Here is a 23937-nt window from a genome sequence, read left to right as displayed (position 1 = left end):
AGGCAGGGAGGCCGCGATGGGCCACGTGGGTCTCCCCCACCCCAGCCCTTGCTGACCCCCAGGACCCCGACTCACCAGACAGCTGAAGTGTGGCCCGTCGAGCCTGGAGGGGGAGAGACACAAGGGCATGTCAGGGGCGTCTTCAGCCTCCTGGCTCTCGAAGTGGTTGGGGGATGGACGAGAGGCAGGTGGCTGCAGCTGTGACCACTGCAGCCGGTCCGTGGCTGCGTGTCTCGCTGTGGGACCAGCCCCACCACACTCACCCCCACTCTCCCACCGGGACAGGAAGTGGGGCGCGGAGGCCAGGCAAATGTTCCCCCCTCCCCTGGGATTTGCATAGACAGAGGCCGGGCGGGGGCAGGGAAAGTGAAGGAGAGAAAGTCCCCGGAGAGAAGATGTGGGTGCCCGAGGGCAGGTGGGGGTGGGGAGGGGGCCTCGGTGAGCGAGTCCGTTCAATGGGTCCATCCTGGACCAGAGGGGAGAGACGATGGGAGAACACAGAAGATGGGGAAACACAGAAGAGGCTCCGCCAGGGCGAAGGGAGGAGAGGAGGGAAGGGAGAAAGGTGTGGAGAGACATTCGCGCTTGGGCTGCAGGAGCTATTTATTAAGCCCCAGAAATGGGTGGGGAATAGACGGGCAGACAGATGGAGAGATGAAACAGAAAGACTGGAGACAGACACAGCGAGGGAGCAAGAGGCAGCGAGAGACCCACCAACAGAAAAGATGTGGCCCGCAGCACAGGCTGCAGACAGAGTCAGGGATGCAGTGAGACCCGGGGGAAGACAGGGACAGAGGCCAAGGGCCACTCGGGAGGACACCGGGGTGGAGGGAAGAAAGCGCCCCAAGAGAGAGATCCTTTCTCTCCCCAGGGGTCCAGGGGAGACACAGGTGGGATGCAGGAAGGAATCGAGGAAGTGACAGAGGCAAAGAGACCCAGGAGGGGGAGCGGACCCCAGCCCCTCCCACCCACCTGCCCCCTGGGTGGGACAGAGACCACCGCCCCGCGGGGGGGCCTGGTGGCAGAGGGGTCAAAGGTGAGGGGCAGGGCAGGGGTTCTGGGTCCCGGGTTCGGAGGGTCCCCACTTACTGTGCAGCCTCTAGGGTGAGCATGGTGGTGCTTGCTGCCGCCTGCAGCCACCACCCCTATTTATACCTTGGCCCAGCCCCCGGGGTGGGGGGGGCAGGGGTGCCGGCTGGCTGTGAGCTCAGCCCTCCTCGAAAATCCCCTCAGGGAGGGGGTCGGGGAGGGGGCTGGATTGCACAACCCCTTGGTCACGTGGCAGAGAGGGTGGGCCCAGGGGCTCTCTGGATTTGGGGATCCCCAGGGTTGGGGTGGGGGGGCTGGCCCTGAGGAGTGGAGATGGGAGAAGCATTGGGTTTGGCGGGACCCTGAGAAAGTAAAGGAGTCAGGGGTCTTGTGGTCAGGGTGTGTGTGTGTGGGGGGTCTCTGGACAGAGGAGCCGGGGGGAGTGGGTTCCTGGGGGGCACGCAGAGACCGACAACAGGTGAGAGCACTGGGGTGTCAGAGGCGGGGGAGCAGGGGTCCCTGAGGAAGAAACCCAGTCCTGAAGCTGGTGGGGACCCCAAGGTGGAAACACTGTGGGTGTGTGACCTGAGGGGGGGTCCCCTGGTCGTTCCGGGGAGCAGGAGCCTCCTGCCGGGGGCTGCCCCAGGCCTGGAGGAAGCAGGTCAGCACCTGGAGGGCGGGGCCCACAGAGGCTCTGCTGGCTGGGGCCTGGGGGGAGTGCTCAGGAGTGGCGGGGAGATCCGATCCGACCCAGGGGTCTTGCAAGGGAGGGTGAAGGGGCCAGTGGGGGCCTCCTGGGGGTCGGGGCATCCCACTCAGTGAAGCGAGGCCACCTGGGCCAGGGCTCGTGACGGTGGACCACGACCCCCCAGAGACCACGAGACACCATGGAACAAAAGGCCTGAGCTTTATTAATTCCCCGCCTGTCCCCCCGCCCCCCAAGGTGGGAAGTCTGCTGAGGTCAGAGGTCACCAGGCCTCGGGGCCGGGGGGCCCGAAGCGCCGCAGCAGCCGCTCCTGGTCCTCCAGGTCCTTCCGCACCTTCTTGCGCATATAGAAGATGGGACAGTCCCGGCTGCGGGCCGGGCGGCCGTCAGGGCCAGAGGCAGGGCAGGGGCCGTTCCCAGGACTTTGGCCCCTGTGTGCTGCCCACCCGACACCCGCCCACCAGGGGCTGTTTGCTCAGCAAGCTGAGGGGGGGGAGCCGATAACAGAGGGTGCTCGCTCAGGCGCTGGGCCACCAGCCGTATATCACCTGGCACCTGGCACCTGGCGTGGGAACCCGCCCCGCCCACCCGTTCCCTGGGGAAAGCCCGGCCCGCCCTGGGGGAGGGGGCTGGGACCCTGCATGTGCCTCTGTGTGATGGTGTGTGTGGCCATTTCCTGGGCAGATACTGGGTGCCCGGCCCTGCCCGCTCAGCAGCCCCCCACGCCCACCCCAGGGAGGCCAGGACACCAAGGGTCGGGGAGACCCTCACAGCCAGAGGGGGATGTGGCAGGGAGGGCGCGGGCACTTGAGCCTGAGAGCTAGGAGCCGGGCTTTTGAGCCAGGCCTGGGCAGTGGTGGGGTGGGGGGGCTGCGCTGACCCGGCTGGCCGCCCACCTGGTGCAGATGACGTCCTCGTGCAGGCTGCCTTGGCAGCGCTGACACTGGGTCCACAGGCGTGAAAAGCGCTCCTCCAGGGCGCTCAGGTGGGACACCTGGGGACGGCAGGGGCTGAGCAGGCAGCCTGGCCCCGCCTGAGCCCCAGCTGCCCGGCCCGCCTCCTCTGACCCCTCACCTCCTTCTGGTACAGCTCCGACTCCCGGGGCTGGCAGAACTTGCACACGGCTCCTGGGATTGGGGGGGGGGCGGCGGTCAGCACAGGGGAGCTGGGGCTGAGCCAGGGCCTGGGCCGACCCATCCCCGCCCGCTGCCCATCCCGGCTTCTGAAAGTCCCCACAGAGAACAAGGGAGCAAGTGTGTGGAGAAAACTCCCTGGGGAACCCCCAGGGGAGGGGGCCCGGGACCCTTACGGCGGCGCCTGCAGACGGGAGCCCCACCCAGGGGCCACGCCAGCCTGTGGGGCTGGTGCCAGAGACCTCGGGTGATGGCAGAGGCGGGAAGGCCGGGGGCTGGGGTCCCGCACTCACCCTGGTGGCTGAGGACAGTGCGACAGCCAATGCAGCAGTTCCGGCGTTTGGCGAAGGCCAGGAGGCCGCCCACCTTGCCCGTGAGCACCGTCTTGCAGCGAGTGTGGTCTCCGCCTGCAAGTGAGGGCAGGCGGTGGGCCAGGTGCCAGACCGGGCCCCCAGTACCCCCACCCGCCCCGGGGGGGCCCCCCGTACGCAGCAGCACGGCCTCCGCGCGGCCCTCGCCCAGGATGGGCTCGAAGATGCGCAGGAGCGGCTTGGCGAGCTGCTGCTCCAGGTAGTACTGCGTGTCGATGGGCAGGCTGTGCTCCAGCACGAACAGGGGGTCCTGTGGGCAGAGCAGGGCGCCGTCACACGGGGGAACGGGGCGGCGGGGCCTGGGAGGGGCTGAGGGGCCGGGGTCCCTGGAGCCGCAGAGGTTGGGGGGGGTCCTTCAATCATGAGTGGGGCAATGCTGAGTGGCAGTCGCTAGCCCAGACTAGGATGGGGTCAGAGGTCATGGGGGTCCCTGGTCACAGGCTCCGTGATTCATAGGTAGACGCCCTCAGGTCCCCAAGGAAGGGTCAGAGAGCACAGTGGGGGCAGGAGGTGCAAAGATAAGAGCTGGAGGCTGGAAGCCCAGATCTAAGGTGATGGGGCAGGAACTGGGGACTGCAGAGGAGATTGTGGGGTCAGGGGTCACTAGACATCCAGATAGGATGCAGGAGGGTGTGAATCCCAGGGAAGTACAAGTTGGAGAGCCGGGACCAAGAAGCCGGAGCCACAGAAACAGACGGTGTGACAGGCACTCTCGCCGTCTGCAGGGAGGCTGCGCCCCCTTCTCCAGGAGGGGTCCGAATAGCAGGGGGGGGGGGGGGGCGCCCTTTCCAGAGGGTGCGGGAAAGCCTGAGAGCAAAGCATCACGGAGCCAACTCCCAGGGGTGTGTTGATGTGTTGGGGGCGGTTCTCAAGGTCCCCGCGGGGCCGCGGAGAGGAACACCCTCCCGCCGGGCCTGGAAAGCAGAAGTGAGAGCCGGAGAGTTGGGCGGAGCGCGCAGCCCAGGTGGGCCTGACCTCGGACTTCATGTAGGCGGCCACGCCCTTGGCGGCGCTGATGATCACGTAGGGGACGCGGTCGCCCAGGCTGGGCGCGCTCCCGGGGTCCCGCTTCCTCATCCTGCGGGGAGACCGGGGCGGCAGGCCCGGGTGAGGGCAGGTGGGCCGGGTGGGGGTGGGCGGGCGGGAAGTGGCGGGCCCAGCTGGCTGGTGAGGGGCTATTTCTGGCCGCCCCCACCCCCTCCCGGGCCGGGCGCACCTCTCGGCCAGCTCCACGTGGGCCTGCTTGCCCGCGTAGTCGGCGGCTGCGCGGGTCAGCTCCTTGGTGATGACCAGCTGCGAGATGTCAATGCGATTACACAGCAAGTCGGAGATGACGTCCTGCGCATGCGCCACGGCGCCCGTGGGGTCTCTGCAGAGGGGCGGCCGTCAGCGGGACTCGGGGTGCGTGCCAGGGGTGGGGAGGGGCCCTGCCCGGCCGCCGGCTGCCAGGGGGCAGAAACCGGGCCGGAACCTGCAGCTGTCCGACCCCACACTCTTTCCACAGCACCGCCACCGAAGGGCTGGGCCTGACACCTGTGTCCCCAGGGGAGGAGGGGCTGGGGGCCGGGCCCCGGGGCCGGGTGGGGGTCCCCACGCACCGGTCGATGAGCAGGCGGCGCAGCGAGGCGGTGACGAGGTTGGCCACCAGGGGGCAGTTGTCCCTGCGCACGGCCTCCAGGCCCTTGCAGTCCATGCGGTCGTGGGCGTCGGGCCGGGAGGAGAAAAGCAGGCCCGCATACCGCTTCTTGCTGATGAGCAGGTAGGGGAAGTAGACCTGGGGGAAAGCCGCCGCGGGTTGAGCCCCTGGGACTGTGGGCGCCGGCGCCCCATCCTGAGACTTCCCTAGAAACGGGACAGTCAGGGATGGTCCCCGGAGATGTGGGCTAGGGTCACTGGGGAAGGTGGACCCTAAGACCCCAGCGTCCCAGCTCCGAGGGGCTGTGTGGGGGACTCAGCATTCCAGGGACTGCCCCCCCAGATCAGAAACGGACTGGAATAAACCTAGACCCTAAAACCCAAGATCCAGACACCAGGGTGAAGTCTGGAGGGCCCCAAATGGAGGTTTGAGACAGACCAGAGGCAGACAGGGGAGCCAGGCAGCACCCCCTCAAAAAGAAGAGACTATAGGCAGGGAGTGAGCCTGAGGCGGGGCCTCCCTGGACGGACAGGCTCCAAATCTGAGAGCAAGTGCACCCCAAGGCCTGACCCCAGCTGTGAATGCTGGGGACTGAGTATGACGTGAGGGCTCCCAGACCCAAGCCTGTCTCACTCTGGGAGAACTGGAAAGCAGCGCCCCAATCCAGGCATCGCCTGGTCAGGGGGCCCCCAATGGACAGGGCTGCCCCCCCCACACCTAAAAACTGGAGATGCTCTAAGACTGACAGCATCTTTAGGAAACACTGTCTTGCAGAGCAAAGACCAAGATCCTGAACTCAGGAGGATCCAGGCAGCAAACAAAATACCTCAAAAGTGGGGCTTATGAACTCAAAGAATGGGACACCCAGTTCAGGGCGCCCCGAAACGGAGACCTGAGCAACATAGGGTGCCCAGACGTTGACACAGCAGGAGAATCTCACACAAATGCAGACATACCCGAGACTCAGAGACCCTCCCCAAAAAGTGGCAAGGTGTCTGTCCACTCCAAGCACTGGGGGCCCCCACTTACTTTCTCAAACTCTAGCCGGATGGGCGAGGGGAAGTGGCCGGACACCCAGTCTGCAGCCTCCCGTCCCAGAGCCATCGCCTCAGCCACGGAGGAGACGCCGAAGCGGCACATGACCGAGTCTGTGTCACCATACACCACCTGGGGAGGGGCGCGTGTGACCCGGGGGGCGGGGAGATGCTGGGCGGCCCCTGCACTTCCCACGCCAGCCCCGGGCCCGTCTCAGGCAGCAGCAGGCAGGCAGGAGGCCCCTGACCTTGGCGCTGGTGCTATAGCCGTTCTCCACCGTGTACTTGGACTCCACGAGCTGCTTCGTCTTCTCAATCATCTGGCGCCCGAACCCGGTGACACTCTGTTGGGGAGAGAATCATGCAGCATGAGAGCCCAGAGGCCATCCGAGGGAACACGGGCTTGGGCTCCCACCTCTGCTGCTCCTCCAGGTATGAGCATGGGTGAGCTGCTGTCTCTCTGGGCCTCAGCTTCCAAATCTGCAAAATGGGCTACTGAGCTGCTCCTTAATGGAGGTCCTTAGAGGAGGGCCTGACGGCAGCAAATAGTGGCGGAAAGGCCAGTGCCAGAAGAGGCCATCAGCTCAGTGTCTCTCCACACAGGTACTGAGACATCTGGTGACATTCCTGGTCCCATTCCCCCATCCTTGGGCAATCAGAAATGTCCCCCCCAAAGATAGGGGGCTGTAACAGGGCCAGGGGGAGACCATTTTTTTCCAAATAAGGAAACTGAATCTGGGAAAGGAGGAGGGACACACTAAGGAGAAACACATGTGACTACTGTTTTTGTTTGGATCCAGCCAGAAAACCTTTGTCTTTAACTCAAGCATTTAGGCCATTTATGTTTAGTGTAATTATTGATTATACCTGAGCTTAAATCTACCATCCAACTGTCTTCTATTTGTCCCACCCATTCGATGTTCCTTTTTCTTTCAAACTTTTTTCTGAAACAACTCAGTACTTTTTTTTTGTTCCACCCTTAGGCCTTCATAAGCTTAAGGAACAGAAATAGGAAAAGAGGCCAAGAAACAGACATACCTGAGACAGAGAGAAGGGGCTGAGAGGAAAATGACAAGAGAGACAAGGCCAGGAAGCGGCAGCAGTGATGAGGAAGCGCCAGGGGAAGCCCAGCCACACCCTCCTGCCTGGCCTCCCCTTGGGAGCTGCAACCTGATGCCCAAGCATCCACTGCTTTCCACCAAGGAGGTTGGGAGAGGCCCCAGGGATTAGGAAGGGCCAGAAAGAGTGGTAAGGGTGATCTACCACAAGAGATTAACCTCGCCCAAAGAGAGGTCTGGCTCTTGGCTGGCTCCTGGGAGGGAACCTCTAAGCCCTTGGCATGTCCTGCCTGACAAATGTCTTTGTTCATCTGGGACCTTGGGTCACACCAAGTGATGTGATTTATGGTGGGGGCCTTGGGCCACACCATATCACCTTGACCTCTGGAGGGACTAGAGACTGAGTAACTGAGGTCAGTCACATGGTGTACTCCATGCACCTGATCCTCAATAAAAACCCAGGCCACCAAGGCTGGGGTGAACTTCCTTGATGGGCAGTACCACAAGTGCATCAATGCGGGGAGGAAGGAGAGCTGTCTGCAGGACTCCCCTGGGAAAGGCAAATGGGAGCTTCCGCCTGGTCCTCCCCTGGACTCTGCCCCATGTGCCTTTCCCTTGGCTGGCTTTAACCCCTATCCTTTCACTGTAATAAATCATAACCATAACAGCTTTTCTGAGTTCTGAATCCTTCTAGTGAATCACTGGATCTGAGGGTGGCTTGGGGGCCCCTGAACTACAAGTGGGTAGGTGGATGGGGGTGCACAGGCCCCTCCCAGCAGAATGCCCAGTCCCTTCTACCCAGAGCCATGTGAGGACTGACACAATGAAGGGAGCTCCCTGTGGCTGGAAGGAACCAACTCTGGAATGTGCAGGGACCCAAACCCCAGGGTAAGGGACTAGAGAGAAGACCTTTCTAAGAATCTCTTAGGCCATGAGCTGAGGCACTGATCCCAGCATGGCAGAACCTCAGTGAGTCAGGCCCGCTGTGGTCTTGCTGTGGGTGTGTTTCTGTCTGAGCAGTAAACAGCCCCCACAGGATGCTGCTTGTGGGCACTTCTGCCCACATTTCCTCTCGGAGCAGAGCACTGTCCTAGTGCCAGCCGAGCATCCTCGCCGGGGTCCTCACTCAGGCACAGGACGGGGGACCTGCGCGCCTGACAGTGAGTCAAGTGCCCGAGCCTGACAGTGCTGCTGGGTGACCCCCGGCCCTGCCCCAGGGTGACCCCCAGCCTTGGTGGTCTGGGGTTTTACTGGGGGTCAGGTGCCTGGAGCACCATGTGACTGACCTCAGTTACTCAGTCTCCAGGCCCTCCAGAGGTCAAGGGGATATGGTGTGGCCCAAGGCCCCTGACAGAGACACGGCCCTGTGCTCCCATCAGGAGGAGGAAGGGAAAATGCTCTCTACTCTGCCACCCCGATGGGGACCAGGGGAGAAGGTGGGCTGGGGTGGCAACTGCCAGGGACACGAGGCTGCCAGGTGACTATAGGACAGGTGGAAAGAAGGAGCCAAACTGGGTCCCTCCCTTCATTCCTCAGCCTCTGTCTGCCCTGCCCCGCCCCACCCCACCCATCCTTCCCCGACTTTGTCTACCGAGCACCAACTGCTTTCCTGTACACATTTACTACTGTCGCCATATGTGCCCCCACAAGGCTAGACACTAGGGCAGGAACTCTCACCATGTCACCGGCTGGACCCACAGGGCACAAGGCCCAGCCCACAGTGAAAGGTCAGCAAGTGTTTTGCTGAACCAATCACGTAGGCATCCACTCTCCAAAAGGCCAGTGGGTTGGGACGATCCAGGCTCTGACCTCCACCACACTGAGCCCTGGTTCTCCCCAAAAGGCGGTGTCTGCCCTCCATCTGCCACTGTGCACTTACCTGTGAGATTTCCAGGCATGGCAGCTTGCCCACCTGGGCGCCAGTGAAGCCATATACAGAGTTGGCGCTCACTTTTAGCGCCAGCTGGCGCCCGTCCAACACTTGCCGCCGTAAGGGGTCTGTCTCCTTGGCCAGCTCGGCCTTAGCCCTGGGAAGAGAAAGGAGGACGTGGGGACCAAAGGCCACTCGAATGGCATCCCAGGCCTCACAGGGAGACGAGAGGGCTGGGTCCGGGTGCCTTTCTGGAAAGGAGTGCCACGTACAGTTGTGCAGGTTGCACACTGCATGGAGTTGCCTAGCAGAGGGGATGGAGGAAGCTGCCTGCAGTGGGTGACTTGTTCTAATTGAGACACAGCTGCAGCAACATGCGCTGGTGAGGAAGAGGGATTCCAGGCCGCTTCAATAAGCCTGAGCTCAGAGCAGGGTGGGCGGGGGGAGCTCAAGGGCCCACCTCTTCCGGGCGCTGAGCAGGTTCTCCAGGATCTGGGGGAGCAGCCCCTTCCGCACTGATGTCTTCACAAACTCGTCCCCTGTGGGTGTCTTGATGAACTGATCCTCAGTCAGGCTGGATGAGAGACGGTGGGGGTGACACCTGGCACCCCCCCCCAGCTCCTCCTCTTCATCCCTCAGGACATCTCTACCTCTCGTCAGTCCCCTCCCCTCCCCACTAGCTCTGGGTCTCTGGCCCCACTCTGGCCGGTTCCTGGGCAGTCTCAGGGTACATGTGCTGAGAGAGGCGCTGTACCCTAGTTTCTGGGCGGCCCCAGGCCGCAGGAGCGTGGTATAGCACAGGTTGTGGGCCATCATGATGGACGGGTACAGCGAGGAGAAGTCCAGGGTGGCGATGGGGACGTCGTAGTACCTGGGGGTGCGAGGGCAAGTCAGGGCCGGGCGCCCCCTTGCACCCACCACCTCTGGCCCCCTGCTCCCTCTGCCGGGCCTCACCCTTTCAGGGGCTCAATGACCGTGGCCCCGGTATAGTCCTCGCCGCCCTCCGTCTTTACCACGGGCATCAGCAGCCCCTGGCGCATGGCCTGAGAAAGGAGAAGGCGGGACCCAAGGGCGGGGGGTGAGCAGGGCCCCTCAGTGGGGAGCGCGGTGGCCGGGCCGCCCGAGGCTCTGCCTGCTGACCTGCCGCAGCAGCTGGGACACGACCTTGACCTGTTGGCCGCGGCTCAGCAGGTAGCCGAGGGGCACGCCGGTGACGCGCGCCATCTCCATGGCGTTCACCAGCACCATGAGCCGCTCCAGCAGCCGCAGGGGCAGGAAGGCGTCCTTGAGGCAGTACACGGCCAGGCGGCGGCGCGTCTGGTCGTTCCCGTTCTGGGGACAGGGACAGGGGTCAGGCAGGCGACAGGGTGGAAGGGAGGAGGGTGCGGACTGAGGGGCTAGTGTGGACTAGGAGGGGCGGGGCAGCGGAACAGAGGTCGCCACTCCAGAGGTCACAGGAATGGCTAGGGATACAGTTCCCATCTGCGGAGGGAGGTCAGAGGTCAAGGGCAGGAGGTGAAGGGGAAGGTCAGGAGAACAGGCACGGGATGTCCAAGACCAGGAAGGTAGGCAGGCGACTGAGGGCCGCCAGCGTGGGGAGATGAAGGGGCGGGAGGCGGCGGTCTGTGGGCTTGGGAGGCGGGGTCTGAGGGGATGAGGGGCGGGGTCTGAGGGCTTGGGAGGCGGGGTCTGAGGGGATGAGGGGCGGGGTCTGAGGGCTCGGGAGGTGGAGTCTTAGGGGACAAGAGGCGGGGTCTGAGGGCACGAGAGGCGGGGTCTGAGGTCTCGGGAGGCGGAGTCTGAGGGGATGAGAGGCGGGGTCTGAGGGCTCGGGAGGTGGAGTCAGGGGCACATGCACCTGCAGGTCTGTGATGATGCTGTGCTGCACGTCCTCCTTCTGCTCGCCCAGGAAGTGGAAGCTCACGGCGTTGAGCGTGTAGGACCGGAGCTTGTACTCCCGCAGCAGCACCTGCGGCGGGGGGGGCAGGTTGGATGGCAGCCCCGGGGAAGTGAGCCCGCAAGGGCTGCCCCTCCTGGCCTGGCCGTACCTGCAGCATGTCCATCTGCACGCGGCCCACCATGCTGACCACCTTGCTGTCCCTCCGGCCGGTCTGCCTGGACTGGAAGGACGAGTCCCGGATGTTGGAGCGGAGGCCGATCACACGGCCCAGAAAGGGGAAGCTCGGCACCTGGGGGCACAGCACATAGGGAGGGCGGAGGCTGGGGGGGTCTGCAGGGCTGAGCCACAGGAGCAGTGACCACATGACCCATAACACCCACTGTGGTGCCGCCCTCTGCCTGCTGAGAGCCCTGTGGACTAGGGAAGCTCTGGGACAGAACCTCAGGGATGGGCAGGCACGAACTGGAGGCTGCACAGACAGAGTCAGGGGCCTGGGACTATGGGGGTGAAGGGGGCAAGGATGGTGCCCAGGGGCTGAGGGGCTGCACCCAGACGGGGAGCTGCAGGAAGAGACTTGGGGACAATGCTGAGCTTGCTGGGAAAGCAGTGGGTGCACGGGGTGGGGGGCCTGGGGGTCGACCAGTTGAAAGCACAAGTAGGGGCTCGCATGGAGAGCTAGGTCTATACTGGAGACAGTGGACTGGGGAGACCAGGCATGGAGGACAGGCGTGAGCTGGGGTGGAAGCGGTGAAGCTGGGGGCAGAGGGCAAGGCAGGGGAGCGGAGGCTGGAGTATAAGCACCAGGCTGACAGGGGTGGGCTTCTCCCGAATGTGGTTGTTTGCTCTTTCTATTATGAAACTGGCCAAATGTATAGAAAAGGAAGAAAACAAGAAATCAACCCTGAATATCCATTGGAAGGACTGATGCTTAAGCTGAAATTCCAATAATTTGGCCACCCGATGTGAAGAGCCGACTCACTGGAAAACACCCTGATGCTGAGAAAGATTGAGGGCAGGAGGAGAAGGGGGCGACAGAGGACGAGATGGTTGGATGGCATCACCAACTCAATGGACATGAGTTTGAGCAAGCTCCAGGAGATGGTGAAGGACAGGAAAGCCTGGTGTGCTGCAGTCCATGGGGTCGCAAAGAGTCTGATACAACTGAGCGACTGAACAACACAATACACCTGTTAGGAGCTGAAGTGTGTTTGTCTAAAAGATGCTGAAGTCGTAACTCCTGGACCTCTGAATGTGACCTCATTTGGAAACTGAGTCTTTGCCGGTGAGCAAGTTAAGATGAGGTCATTAGGGTGGCCCTGATCCAATGTGACTGTGGTCTTTAAAAAAAGGGGATGCTGGTGCACAGAGGGGAGAGCTGGGGAGAGCGCCAGGTACACCCCACAATGTCTGAGGAGACAGGAAGCTAGGAGAGAGGCCTCAGAAGGAACCAGCCCTGTGACACTCTGACTGGCCTTCCAGCCTCCAGACTGAGAGACCACACACGACTGTGAGCCTCAGACCCTGCAAACCCACACGCCCCCATGCCCACACCAGATTCAAGCATCAAGGTTTTGCCAGCAACTTCCTTTTTTCCTTAGTTTTTGCTGACATACGTTAAAGCCTAGAGAACGAGGCACTGCACTCGTGGTTCAGTCTGCCCTTCCAAACACCCAAGCCTTTTCTTTTCTTTTTGGCCGCACCAGTCAGCATGAGGGATCCTAGTCCCCTGACCGCGTACTGAACCCACGCCCACTGCAGTGGAAGCGCAGACTCTTAACCACTGGCCCTCCAGGGCAGTCTCACATGAGCCTTTCCTAACTTAACCACGAACGCTTCCTTGCCTCTGCGAAAGCCACAGGAACCTTCAGGCTTTCAGCAGGCCAGGAATGGGGCCAGAGCCGTGGTTTCCAGGAGGCCTCTGGAGCCGCTGGGCAGGGGCCCACAGCCTGAGGCCCCATGTCAGGGCAGCACCCCGCCCCGACCTGCCGTACCTTGAGGGTCTGGGCCCGGGAGATGAGGTAGGGAAGGTCGAAATTCTGGATGTTGTAGCCGGTGATCACGTCGGGGTCCATGACGCGGATGAAGGTCGACCAGGCCTGAGGCGGGAGCACGCAGGGTCACCCAGGCTGACATCTTGGTCAACCCCCTGCCGTAGGTCCTCCCCAATCCTGGGACGTGCTGGAAGCCCCCAGGAGCAGTCCTAGAGCCCTCCCACCCATGGAAGGAAGACTGGGCAGGTGCCTCTGAAAATAAGGAATCCAGAGGGGCAAGTGGCTCAGGAAACAGCCTCGGGGTGGGGTGGGGGTAGGGGTGTGTGTGTGTGTGTGTGTGTGTGCGTGTGTGTGTGTGTGTGTAGTGTGTGTGTGTGTGTGTGTGTGTGTGTGTGTGTGTGTGTGTGTGTGTGTGTGTAGGTGTGTGTGTGTGTGTGTGTGTGGTGGGGAGGGGTGGGGGCACAGGGAGCTGAGGAAAATGAGAAGGGGCGTGGAACGAGAGCCACCTGCAGCAAGTCCTCCTCCCGCTCGTAGCTCTGCACCTTGGCGCCCAGGATGGGGGCGCAGGGCCGCAGGGTGAGCGCCAGGCGCAGGAAGGGCTCCGGCTCGCCCCAGCGCAGGCCCAGCGAGCAGATCTGGATCACAGGGTCCCGCTCGGGCTCCGGGAAGATGCCTGCACGGGGGAGGAGGGAGGCAGGGCACCGACTCCTGACGCTCCCTCGTGATTCACTGGGTGGGCACACCTCTGCATCCCACCAGGTCTGACCGATGTGGTCCCACTGCCCTCAGACCCTGCAGGATCCACCCTGGCTCCCTCACTGCCTGTCTCTCCCAGCCCTCACAGACCAGGCCGGTTCTGCCCCAGGGCCTTTGCACTGGCTGCTCTCACCGCCCGGAATGCTCTCCCCACCCCCATACCCCACCCGTCCCTCTTCATCAAGGCCTGTCCCCTCACCCTGGAGGCCTCCTCTGCCCAGCAGCCCTTTCCCTCTCCACCACCGCCCTCCTTTGTGGTGCATCCATTTGTGTCTTTACTCTCTTCTTCCTGAGTGAGCTCAAGAAGTGCAGGGACTCCTGGAGTGAGACTGGCCCATCACTGACATCTGGAAGGAGGGAGGGAAGACCCCAGGCCCCAGGGACAGACCTTTGCGGCCAGCGCATTCAATGTCGAAGCTGAGCACGCGCAGAGGGGCAATTCGCTGCCACTCTCCTTCTGGTGGGTGGCTGATCACGTCTGACCACAGCACGTCGACCTCCAGCTGACACAGCGTGGCCTGTGGGGAAGAAGTGGGTCAGCGGTTACAGGGTCCCAGCTCTGTGTCCCCCCGGCCCAAACTCAGCCCCAGAGACCCCCATACCTTCCCCTCCGGCCTCAGGATGTATTTCCCAGGTGGGAGCTCCAGCCAGTTGCAGCCCACGATGTCCGTGTCCACCATGAACCTTCAGGGGGATGAGGGTCAGTGGGCAGAGGCAGGTGGAGGGGACAAGGTGGGAGAAGTGAGGCGGGGGACATACCGGATCTCAAAGTCAACGTTGGCCTCATACGGCGCGAAGCTGGGGGTGCCCAGGCCGGCCAGGCGGATGCCCTGCTCCAGGAGGCGGCGGGCGGGCGCCATGAGGCGGGGCAGTGCCAGGGTGATGCGCAGAAACGGGGAGGGGCCATGCCCGTGATACCCGAACATACCTGTGGGCAGAAGGTGCTGGCACCGGCCCGGGGGAACCCTGCCTGCCCAGGACCTTCACCCCCGACCCCCACGACCCCTGGGGCGGCGCTCACTCTCCCGGGAGCACAGCTCCACCGCCAGCACGGCCGGCCCGGTGAGCTCCTTGCCCCCACGCTGGTCCCGGCTGATGGCCGCACTCAGCTCCCGCTGCAGCTCGCTCAGGTGCTCAGGTCCAAAACCTGGGTGTGGAAGGGCTGGTCAGACGTGCAGGGGATCCCCAGGTGGCCGGGCGAGGAGGGGTCTTTGGGGTCAAGGTCACTCACCAGGGGGCGCTGGGGTGTAGAAGTAGGGTGCAAAGCCGTGGATGTGGCAGCAGACAGAGACCCCCTCGTCAGTGACCCCGAAGGCGCGGAGGATGGGAACCGAGCCCTGGGATGGCGGGGGTGCCCCAGGCAGGGGCCGCGCGGGGGCTGGGAGAGGGGGGGAAACACAGGGTAAGGGGGGGCTGCCCCCTTGGACTCCTAAAAGTGTGCCTGCCTCCCTCCTGGTTTCCGGTCCCATCCTTTCCCCCCACACAGCTAGAGGGAGCACCCGCCTTTCTTTTGTGAATCAAATGTTTCCTTTTCAAAAGTAGAACCAACTTTGCGTGGGCAGCGTTATGAGCTTTAACGCTGGGGTAGAGTCGTGTAACCGCGGCCAAAACTGGGGTACAAACGGTCCAGTCACTCCAAACAGCTCCCTCGAGCTGCCCCTTGTTAATCACACCCACCTCCGGCCAGCCCCCTGGCACCATCGGTCTGTGCCCTGTCGTCCTGCTTGTCTTTTTGAGACCATGCACAGAATGAAGTCATTCAGTATGTAACCCTCCCGGGCCGGCTTCTCGCACTCAGCCTGACATCCCTGGCACCCATCCACGCCAAGCTTGTCAGTGGTTTGTCTCCTTTACTTCAGAGAAGCACTGCACGGTGGGCTATCCATTCACCCGCCCCAGGACGTGTGAGGTGTTCCCAGTTTTGGGTGGTTAAGAAAAGAGCATCAGCACCCATGGTTTTTGTTTGAATGTGGTTGTTTGCTTCCCTCGGGTAAATATCTTGCGAGCGGAATTGCCAGGCCCTACGGTAAGAGTAGGTTTAAGTCTGATCTCTCAATGAAGCTCAGGGCAAAAACCAAAAACTTAATTACCACCGGAAACACTGTAAAAGGCTAGGTTGAAGCCTCTGAGAAACGTGCAGGCTGCTGCCCAGAGCGCTGTGCCAGGCCATGGCCCACTGGGCACACGGGTTCCCGACCCCAAACCCTCGCCTGCACATGGTGCTGTGGGTGTATTTCACTTTAGCCTCTCTCACAGGTGTGCGTCCGTGTTTCACGGTGCCTGTCATTTACATTCACCCAACAGCCGATGACACGGTAGCATCTCATGTGCTCACTTGCCACTATAGATCCTCTAGCGAATTGTCCAAGATTTTTGTCCACTTTTGAACTGAATTCTTCCTGAATGTTCTTTATTTGCAGCACTGGTCCTGTCAGACATACAGACTGCAAACGTTTCCTTCCCGCCTGTAGCTTGTCTTTGCTTTCTCCTTCAGGGGAGCCTTCGAAATGCAAGCTGGAGCTTGGACGTGCGTGTGTGCCGCGTGCTCAGTCGCTTCAGTTGTGTCCGACCCTTTGCGACCCCATGGACTGTAGCCTGCCAGGCTCCTCTGTCCGTGGGATTTCCCAGGCAAGAATACTGGAGTGGGTTGCCATTCCCTTCTCCAGGGGATCTTCCGGACCTAGGGATTGAACCTGCATCTCCTGCATTGGCAGGTGCGTTCTTTACCACTAGTGAGTGCCCCTGGAGCTTAGATGGGGTCTTTCCATTGCCAAGGACAGGCCAGCTCACTCAGAGCGGAGTGCTAAGGTCCTCACTGGCCCCTCACTGCCTTCCTGGCTGCTCCCTAAACGTACCAGCCCTGCTCCCTCCTTGGGGCCCCCTGCCCAGAGTCCCACTTTCCCAGACATCCCCATGACTCCTTGTCACCTCCTCAGAGGGGCCTTCCGGAAGCTCCAAGAGGCGAGGTCTAGCACCCCCTCCCTACCTGATGCTCCTCTGTGACCCTCACCACCGCCACTGTTCCACTTCCTTTCTTGTTCTGCCTCTCCTTCTAGAACGGGAGCCTTGGGGAGCAGGGACCTGGTCTGCCTGGTACCTGGCCTGCCTCAGTGCGCATGCTCGGCTGGTCCCGACTGACCGGATGAATGAATGGAAACTGCACCACACGCCTCGCCCCTCTGCGAGGAGCCAGCCCCTTCAGGCCTCAGTTAGAAGACCTCTCCTCCACCAGGACGCCCCCCTCCCGGGCCCCACTTGTCCCCCCTGCTCAGAGCCCTGGGCGGGGCCCCTCTGTGTCCATCTCTTCCCACAGAGCCAGAGCGGCTGGCCCAGCCCCTCCCCCCACCCACCAGGCCTCTGATCCCCAAACTCACCCACGTAATGGTCGATCTCCAGCTGCTGGAAGATGAGGGGCTCTGTCTGGGGGTCCAAGGTGGGTGGGGTGGGCCGAAGCCAGCGGGCATCTGTGGCCGTTGGGGAGAACTGCCCTGGATGGGGGGAGGGAAGCGGGGTCCATGGAGTCCTGGTCCTGCTTCGGAAACAAGTAACTGCCTTCCCCACCCTGCTCCTGACCCCTCAAGCGGCATCCCATTTGGGAAAGAAAGTCAGGTGGAGGCGGTGGTCTGCATCAGGCGGGACACTCCAGGGGGATCGAGGGGTCAAGGGTCAAGGTTAGAAGCGACAGGAAACAGAGGTGGCCTACTGACATGACAGCCAGAGATCAGCCCCTTGTGGAGCTCAAAGCAAGCCAGGGGCTGAGAGTTAAAGGTTGGAGGTCAGGTCCAGGGTTTGGAGGCGTGACAGGTGTGGGGTCCCCACAAGGGTGGGGTGCAGGGGGGCCCCTGCTCTGAGTCTCACCATCTGCCGCCCCCTCCAGGGCTGACTGCAGCTCCTCCTCCTCCTCCTGCTCCTGCAGCCTGCGCTCTGCTTCCATCTCCTCCATCAGTGCCAGCTCCTCCTCGAACTGCGAGGGCCGATATGTCTCATCCTCATCCCAGAGGCCCCCACGGGCCCGCTTTGCGGGCACCCCAGGCCCCGGGCCTGGTCGCCGCTTACCATCCATCCTGTGGGGCAGGTTGGGGTGAGGTGAGGGTTGCTGTCTTCTCCATGGCTTCCCATGCACCCACCATGACCGTGAGCCTTTTAAAAAATCTCCAAAGTACGGAATCCCCTGGCGGTCCAGTGGTTAGGACTCCATACTTGCACTGCTAAGGGTGGGGGTTCAATCCCTGGTCAGAGAACTAAGATCCTGCAAGCTGTGCGGTACAGCTAAAAAATTTTTAAAAAGAATAGACTATGCTCATCTGTGATGATAAAAGTCTGGCTAGTGGCTGCTCCTGGGGTGGGGGAGATTGACTGGGAAGGGGCATGAGGTTGTTCTGCGGGGTGGTAGAAATGTACTATACGGCCAGCTGTATACTTCAGACCTATGCATTTCACCACATGTAAATTGCACCTCAAGTAAAAGCATAAAAAGTGGGGAGGCTGCAATTCAACATCCAGGGGTTTATGCTACAGATATACTATCACCTAATGAAAAACTGCATTTACGAGGTTATTTCCGGCAGCATTGTTTGCAGTCCCAAAAGACTGGAAACCACCTAAATGTCCTCCCCTGGGGGACTGTTTAAATAAGTTACATGAATTCTGTTCCCTGGAATATTATGCAGCTATATAAAGGAATGAGGAAGCTCTCTATGAACTGACAGAGGACTCTCAAAGACCCATTGTTAGGTAGAGAAAGCAAAGTACAGAATGGTGTACTTAAGAGAGCTTTTGTATTTAAAAAAAAAAAAAATTTCTAAGAAAATGAAAATGTTTACCCTGACTCTAATCAGTAGGAAATAATCAAACCAAAGTAAAGACTGGCCTGCGAGATGGAATCTTCAAAAAATGTCCAAGTCATGAAGGAGGAGGAAAAAAGATCAGGAAACTGTTTTAGATTAAAGGAGAGACTATGTCATCATGACAACTAGATGACAGGTGTGATCCCAGGTCAGATCTTAGATTTAAAAAGTAGAAATAGCACTGAAGGGTATCGCTGGAACTGCACAAACTGAACAATTGTCTGAGATAATAGTATCGTTTCATAGAGAATGGCCTGATTCCCATTATCCTGTAGTATCATGATGGTTACAACTTGTACATAGTTCAGCCAAAAAAAAAGTGTACGTGCATCAAGATAAAGCAAATGAGGCAGCACATTCACAACCGACAAATCCAGGCAAAGGGTTCATGGGTGTTCATTGTACTTGTTTCGGGATGTCTCTGCAGACTTGGAATTTTTTTTAATTAAAAGTTGGAGGAAGGGAATCCCTGGTCAGAAACTATGACCCATAGTTGGGGCCATGAGTTGGGGCCAAAAAAAGAAAAAGCTGGAGAGAAACACATAAAATAAAAATAACATTTATACAAGGTGGTGGGAAAATATATCTAAAGATGTTGCTTTTTCACCGAATAATTGTGGCAGGGTAGGTAATAAACTGGCAACACCGGATTTCTGGGGGGCTGGGGTGGGGAGATACTTTGACCAAGATCTCACTCACATACCATACGATTCATGCATTTTAAGTGTACAGTTTGGTGGTTTTTAGTATATTCAGAACTTGGGCAACCTTGACAACAGTCCATCTTAGAACACCGTCATCACCTGAAAAAGACCCTCTCCACTCAGTGCATCTCCCACCCTCCCCCAAAGCACCACTGATCTACTTCGTCTAGATGGACTGGCCTATTCTGCGCATTTCCTAGAAATGGAATCCTGTGTCTGGCTTCTTTCTCTGCGAATGTTTTCAGGGTCCACCATGTTCTAGCACGGATCCATGCTTCTTTCCTTTTCATGCCTGAGTACTTCCCCACTGCGTGGCTATCTCACGTTGCGTTCACCTGTGAGGGTCGTCTGCACCTTTGGGCTCTTGTGAATGGTGCTGCTGTGACCGTGCAAACACGAGTTTTCGATGAGGAGAAAGAATCTGAACCAACTCTCCTTCTGTGCCCCTCCCATGTAACTGTGCAGACACATGGTCTGATCTCAGAAGGAACAAGCCTGGAGGCCTTTGCTCCGGCCATGCGAGTAGCCAGAGAGATGCAGAGAGTTAGGACCCCGGGGAGAGGCCCGGGTGAGGCAGAGGAAGCTGAGGGGTTGCCAGGAGCCCCGCGGAGTGGCCAGACCTGGCCTGGAAGGGGGAGGAAGAAGAGGGCCAACTGGTTGCCCTGGGTCACTGGGCTGTGGCCATGGGGTACGATGGGGGGCAGCTGTCACCGGAGCCAAACTTAGGGTCCTGGACTAGTCTCCCATCCCAGACACTGTCAGGCAAGCCAGCATGAGAAGAAAGGGGCCCCTGGGTGCCCCCTCTCAGGGGTGCAGGGCAGAGCTTGGCACCTTTCTGGGTGCTTCAGCAGCAAATACTGAATGGCAAGTGAATCCAGCATTAACCACAAGTGCTTGCTCTAAGTCACACACCCGTTTCTCTGTGACACTCACTCCCTGGAGGTTGTCATCGCATCCCACCCAATCTCACTGCTTTTTTTTTGCTACACCACAAAGCATATGGGATCTTAGTTCCCTGACCTGGGATTGAACCCGCGACTCCCTGTGTTGGAAGAGCGGAATCTTAACCACCAGACCACCAGGGGATGGCTTTAAATAACATCTCTTAGCTTTTGTGTCTCCCACCCAGACCTCAGCTGGGGCTCCAGGCTGACAGATCTAAGTGCCCACTGTGGCGACGTCCCTTCAGGCACCCCAGACTCCAAAGCCAAGCTCCTGATCCCCCCCAGACCTGATCCTCACACCCCATAATCTCCCCTGATTTGGTATAGCTCCCGGCAAGTCGACAACCTTGGAGTCACCCCAACTTCTCTCTTCCCTTCAGACCACATGCTCACTCCATCAGCAAATTTATTTATCAGCTCTGCCTTTCAATGGACAGGCATTGCACTGTTCTCGGCAATGCCCCCCCCACCCCGCCCCGCACTGCCCCAGCTCCCAGGCTGGTCCCTCTGGCTCCCTAAGATGGTTGGCCTCTATTTGGTGCATTGCTGTTTGTCTGGCTCCCCCTGCTGGAAAATAAGCTCAGCTCAGGCTGGGATGCAGTATCCTTCACTGAAGAATCACGGGTGTCAGTAACAGTGTCTGGCCCATAGCGGACACCCAAGGAATATCTTGAATGAATAGCCTTGCCCGCTCCCCATCTCCCTCCTTCCACCTGGCCCCCCTCAGTGTTTTCTCCACTCAGCAACCAAAGAGATTGTATGAGTACGTCAGATCGTCTCGCCCCTGCTCTGTTCAGAGCCTGTCCCTGGCTCTTGCTTCATGCAGTTAAAAGTCCTCATCGTGGCCCACAAGACCCTGCACAACTGCCCCCACCTTCTCTTTCAGGGACACCATCTCCGCCCTCTCCCTTGCTCATTCCAGCCACTTGCCGCCTCTCTGTTTCTCAAACACTCCAGGCTTGCTCCTACCCCCGGACCTTTGCACAAGATGTTCCTGCTGCCCACCCAAATGCTCTTTTCCAGACATCCCCATGGCTGTCTCCTCCCCGCCTTCAGGTCTTTGTTCCAATTTCACCTTCTCAGTGAGGCCGGCTTCAAAATACAGCCCCTGGGACCTCCCCAGCAGTCCAGTGGTTAAAGACTCTGCACTTCTGGGACTTCCCTGGTAGTCCAGTGGTTAAGACTTCACCTTCCAATGCAGGGGGTGTCGGTTCAATCCCTGGTTAGGGAACTAAGACCCCACATGGCTTGCCACCAAACAAAGAAAAAATAACTCCATAAAACAGATGTGATGTTGTAATAAATTCAATAAAGACTTTCAAAAATGGCTCACATTAAAAAAAAAAAAAAAAAGACTCTGCACTTCTACTTCAGGGGGCATGAGTTCAATTCCTGCTCATGGAACTCCCACATGCCAAGGTGCGACCAGAGAAATAGATACATAAAAATTTGAAAAGACAGCCCCACTGCCCCCTCCTGACACTCTCCAACTCCTTCCCTAGCTTTCTTTTTCTTGCTGGCCTTTGTCACCGTCTGCTGCGATGTATCAGATCGTTAAGAGTTCTCAAAGTGTGGTGCCCTGCACCTGTAGCTTCTGGTGGGAATTGGGGGGAATGGAAGCTGTCAGGCCCCACCCCAGACCTACTGAGTCAGGGCCTCTGGAGGTGGGCCCAGCCACCCGCGTGGGATCGAGCCCTCCGGGGCCTCCGAAGCGGCTCAAGCCTGAGCACCACTGCCTGTTCCTTGTTTACTGTCTGTTCCCCGCGAGGAGAATGGAAATGCTGCAACAGCCAGGATTTCACCTTCTGTTCCTGCTACATCTCATGTCCCCAGGAGAGAGGCTGAGGCTGAGTACACACCCAATAAATAACGTTCTGCTGCTGCTGCTGCTAAGTCGCTTCAGTCGTGTCCGACTCTGTGCAACCCCATAGAGGGCAGCCTGCCTACGAGGCTCCTCTGTCCGCGGGATTTTCCAGGCAAGAGTACTGGAGTGGGGTGCCATTGCCTTCTCTGAATATGTTCTGAATGCAGTACAAAGGAAGGAACTCAGAACTTTCACCAAAGCTTCTGAGGCAGGTGCTGCTATTAACTCTCCAACACAGTGCCTGGCACAGAGGCCCAGAGTCAGGAAGCCACCTTCAAGGCTGAGGTGACACGGCTCACTCAGAGGAGCAGAGCCAGGGTTCAACCCAAGCAGACTGGCTCCAGGGCCCCATTGGTGATCAGCGCTCCAGGCTGTCAGCCTCCGGGGTGCCAGGAGAGATATGGGGGTGAACTGCCCTCTGCCCAGCGGGGGAGACAGGAGGACAGACTCATCTGCTTGCTCACCCCCTATCCTGGCTCACGAACCTCTGTCAAGTGATCGATTAAACAATGACAAATGGATCTATTCACTCCTGCCCCCCAAAAAACTCCACACCTTTCATGCTTTGGCCAGATCCCACCTCTGGGCCTCCTGATTCCTGCTGCCCTCATCCTGGGCTGTGGATCACCTGGGCTTGTGTCTGGCTCCCTCACCAGACAGGGAACTCTTGAGGGCGGGGCAGGGCTGAGGCTGCTCTGGGTCCCCAGAGTCACCCAGCATGGGGCCTGGTCTTGGGAGGTGTTTACAGGATGAACTCTTCCTTTTTCTTGGCCACCTAACTCCTCTGCACCCTCTGAAACTCAGTTCTGGTTCAGTTCCTCCACACTGATCAGCGGCCCCTAGGGGCTCCCACAGCACCTTGGGGGCATTTCCATTACTGCACAAGCTATGACAACTTCCAGCTGAGAGGTCCTCAGAAAACAGGGGTCTGGGTCTGGGTCCCCAGCATCACCTAGCAGAGTGCCTGCAATGCAGGCTACTTCAAGTTGTGTCAGTTTAGATTCTTCTCTGGTGTCACCAACTCCATGAGTCCACCCTGAACCCTGAATTTCTTCTCTTAGCTCTCAAAGACTAGTGCCGCCTCTTTTTAGTTCAGAAAGCTCTGGCTTGAGATTCCCTGTCCTTCTTCCAACCAAACTGAATTATCACTAGCTCCCCAGTGCCCAGCAAAGGCCCTGAGTAGGACAGGAATGGCCTGGGTGGGGAAGTGCAGGAAGGAGGGGGAGAAAAGGCAACAGGAGGTTCCCGAAGTGGGTGGGGCCATGAACCTGAGACACTGACATCACCCTGCCCACTTGCTCCACCTAAGCTCTGCCCTCAGGGTGGCACCCCCAAACCCGCTCCCCCTCAGGTTCCCCTGATTGAAGGCAGGAGGAGAAGGGGACAACAGAGGACGAGATGGTTGGATGGCATCACTGACTCAACGGACATGAGTTTGAATAAACTCCGGGAGTTGGTGATGACACGGAGGCCTGGCGAGCTGCAGTCAATGGGGTCGCAAAGAGACACGACTGAGCAACTGAACTGAACTGAACTGAACTCTGTCTGCCCCTGGGAAAGAGGCTTTCTCTGACTTATTCGGGTTGTAGCCTCGACTCCTAGGGCAGTGCTGGGCACAGTGTACTCAGTATTTAGAGAATAAAAGATGACACCATGCCCTCACGTGCACCATCGAGTATCCAACGCCTCCGGGACCCGTTGCCCCAAAGACTTCGCAAGATGCTTCCCCCTAGTCCCGGGCGCCCAGGGCCAGCGCCCGCCGCAGGCCGAGGGGACGCCCCCACCCCGTCATCTGCCCCTGCGTAGGCGCCCAAGGCCACTGGCCTCTGCCCCTCCTCCGCGCGCCCCCTAGCCAAGGGGATCCCTCCCGCCGCCATGCCCCACGCGAGCTCTCACAACCCTCTCTCAGGCCCACGGACTCGGCTCCCCAAGCCTACTTCCCGGCCAGGCCAAGTCCCCTGCAATTCCCCTTCTCCCGTAACTCACCCGCTTCAAACAGTGTTTCCCGCCACAGCCCACGCCGCCGTGACCCCTGACTCCGGCGCGCGCAGGCCCAGAGGCGCAGCGCGCCGAGCCGGGTCACGCCCCTCCCGC

The 23937-nt window shown here is 59.8% G+C and overlaps 2 protein-coding genes and 1 long non-coding RNA gene across 4 annotated transcripts in view; 1 reads left to right on the top strand and 2 right to left on the bottom strand.

The window, feature by feature from the left end:
* The window catches only part of SPIB (Spi-B transcription factor), a 6073-nt gene extending 4755 nt beyond the window's left edge, over positions 1-1318 (bottom strand). The window contains exons 1-2 of the mRNA XM_043436451.1: positions 1090-1318; positions 76-103 (exon numbers count right to left, since the gene is read on the bottom strand). Of these exons, the coding sequence (XP_043292386.1) occupies positions 76-103; positions 1090-1112 (51 nt within the window). The 5' untranslated portion in view covers positions 1113-1318. The remainder of the gene's footprint in view (positions 1-75; positions 104-1089) is intronic.
* The window catches only part of LOC122420891, a 10809-nt gene extending 3782 nt beyond the window's left edge, over positions 1-7027 (top strand). For both annotated transcript variants that reach the window (XR_006263400.1, XR_006263399.1), the window contains 2 exons: positions 5650-6341; positions 6893-7027. This is a non-coding gene — a long non-coding RNA (uncharacterized LOC122420891). The remainder of the gene's footprint in view (positions 1-5649; positions 6342-6892) is intronic.
* On the bottom strand, positions 1918-23937 carry POLD1 (DNA polymerase delta 1, catalytic subunit). The gene is made up of 27 exons (XM_043436450.1): positions 23830-23937; positions 17343-17548; positions 16859-16972; positions 14716-14862; positions 14506-14631; positions 14244-14412; positions 14087-14168; positions 13873-14002; positions 13235-13401; positions 12729-12833; positions 10886-11026; positions 10696-10806; positions 9978-10169; positions 9792-9880; positions 9592-9708; positions 9298-9411; positions 8847-8994; positions 6158-6253; positions 5905-6042; positions 4838-5013; positions 4456-4608; positions 4215-4317; positions 3357-3489; positions 3162-3275; positions 2810-2862; positions 2632-2729; positions 1918-2103 (listed from the first exon to the last, which is right to left on the bottom strand). The coding sequence occupies exons 2-27, from the start codon at positions 17545-17547 to the stop codon at positions 1998-2000; spliced, it is 3327 nt and encodes a 1108-aa protein (XP_043292385.1). The 5' UTR covers position 17548; positions 23830-23937; the 3' UTR covers positions 1918-1997.

This window comes from Cervus canadensis, chromosome 18, assembly GCF_019320065.1.
Source record: "Cervus canadensis isolate Bull #8, Minnesota chromosome 18, ASM1932006v1, whole genome shotgun sequence".
NCBI lineage: Eukaryota > Metazoa > Chordata > Mammalia > Artiodactyla > Cervidae > Cervus > Cervus canadensis.
This window is presented reverse-complemented; position numbering and strand designations above follow the sequence as displayed.

What these genes read in the sequence shown, in the direction of transcription:
- POLD1 (XM_043436450.1), bottom strand. Translation starts at nt 17,547, where the DNA reads ATGGATGGTAAGCGGCGACCAGGCCCGGGGCCTGGGGTGCCCGCAAAG. An exon ending in TGAATGCGCTGGCCGCAAAG is followed by an intron (nt 13,402 to 13,872) that starts GTCTGTCCCTGG and finishes TCCCCCGTGCAG; the next exon opens with GCATCTTCCCGGAGCCCGAG. An exon ending in GCATCATCACAGACCTGCAG is followed by an intron (nt 10,170 to 10,695) that starts GTGCATGTGCCC and finishes CCCTGTCCCCAG; the next exon opens with AACGGGAACGACCAGACGCG.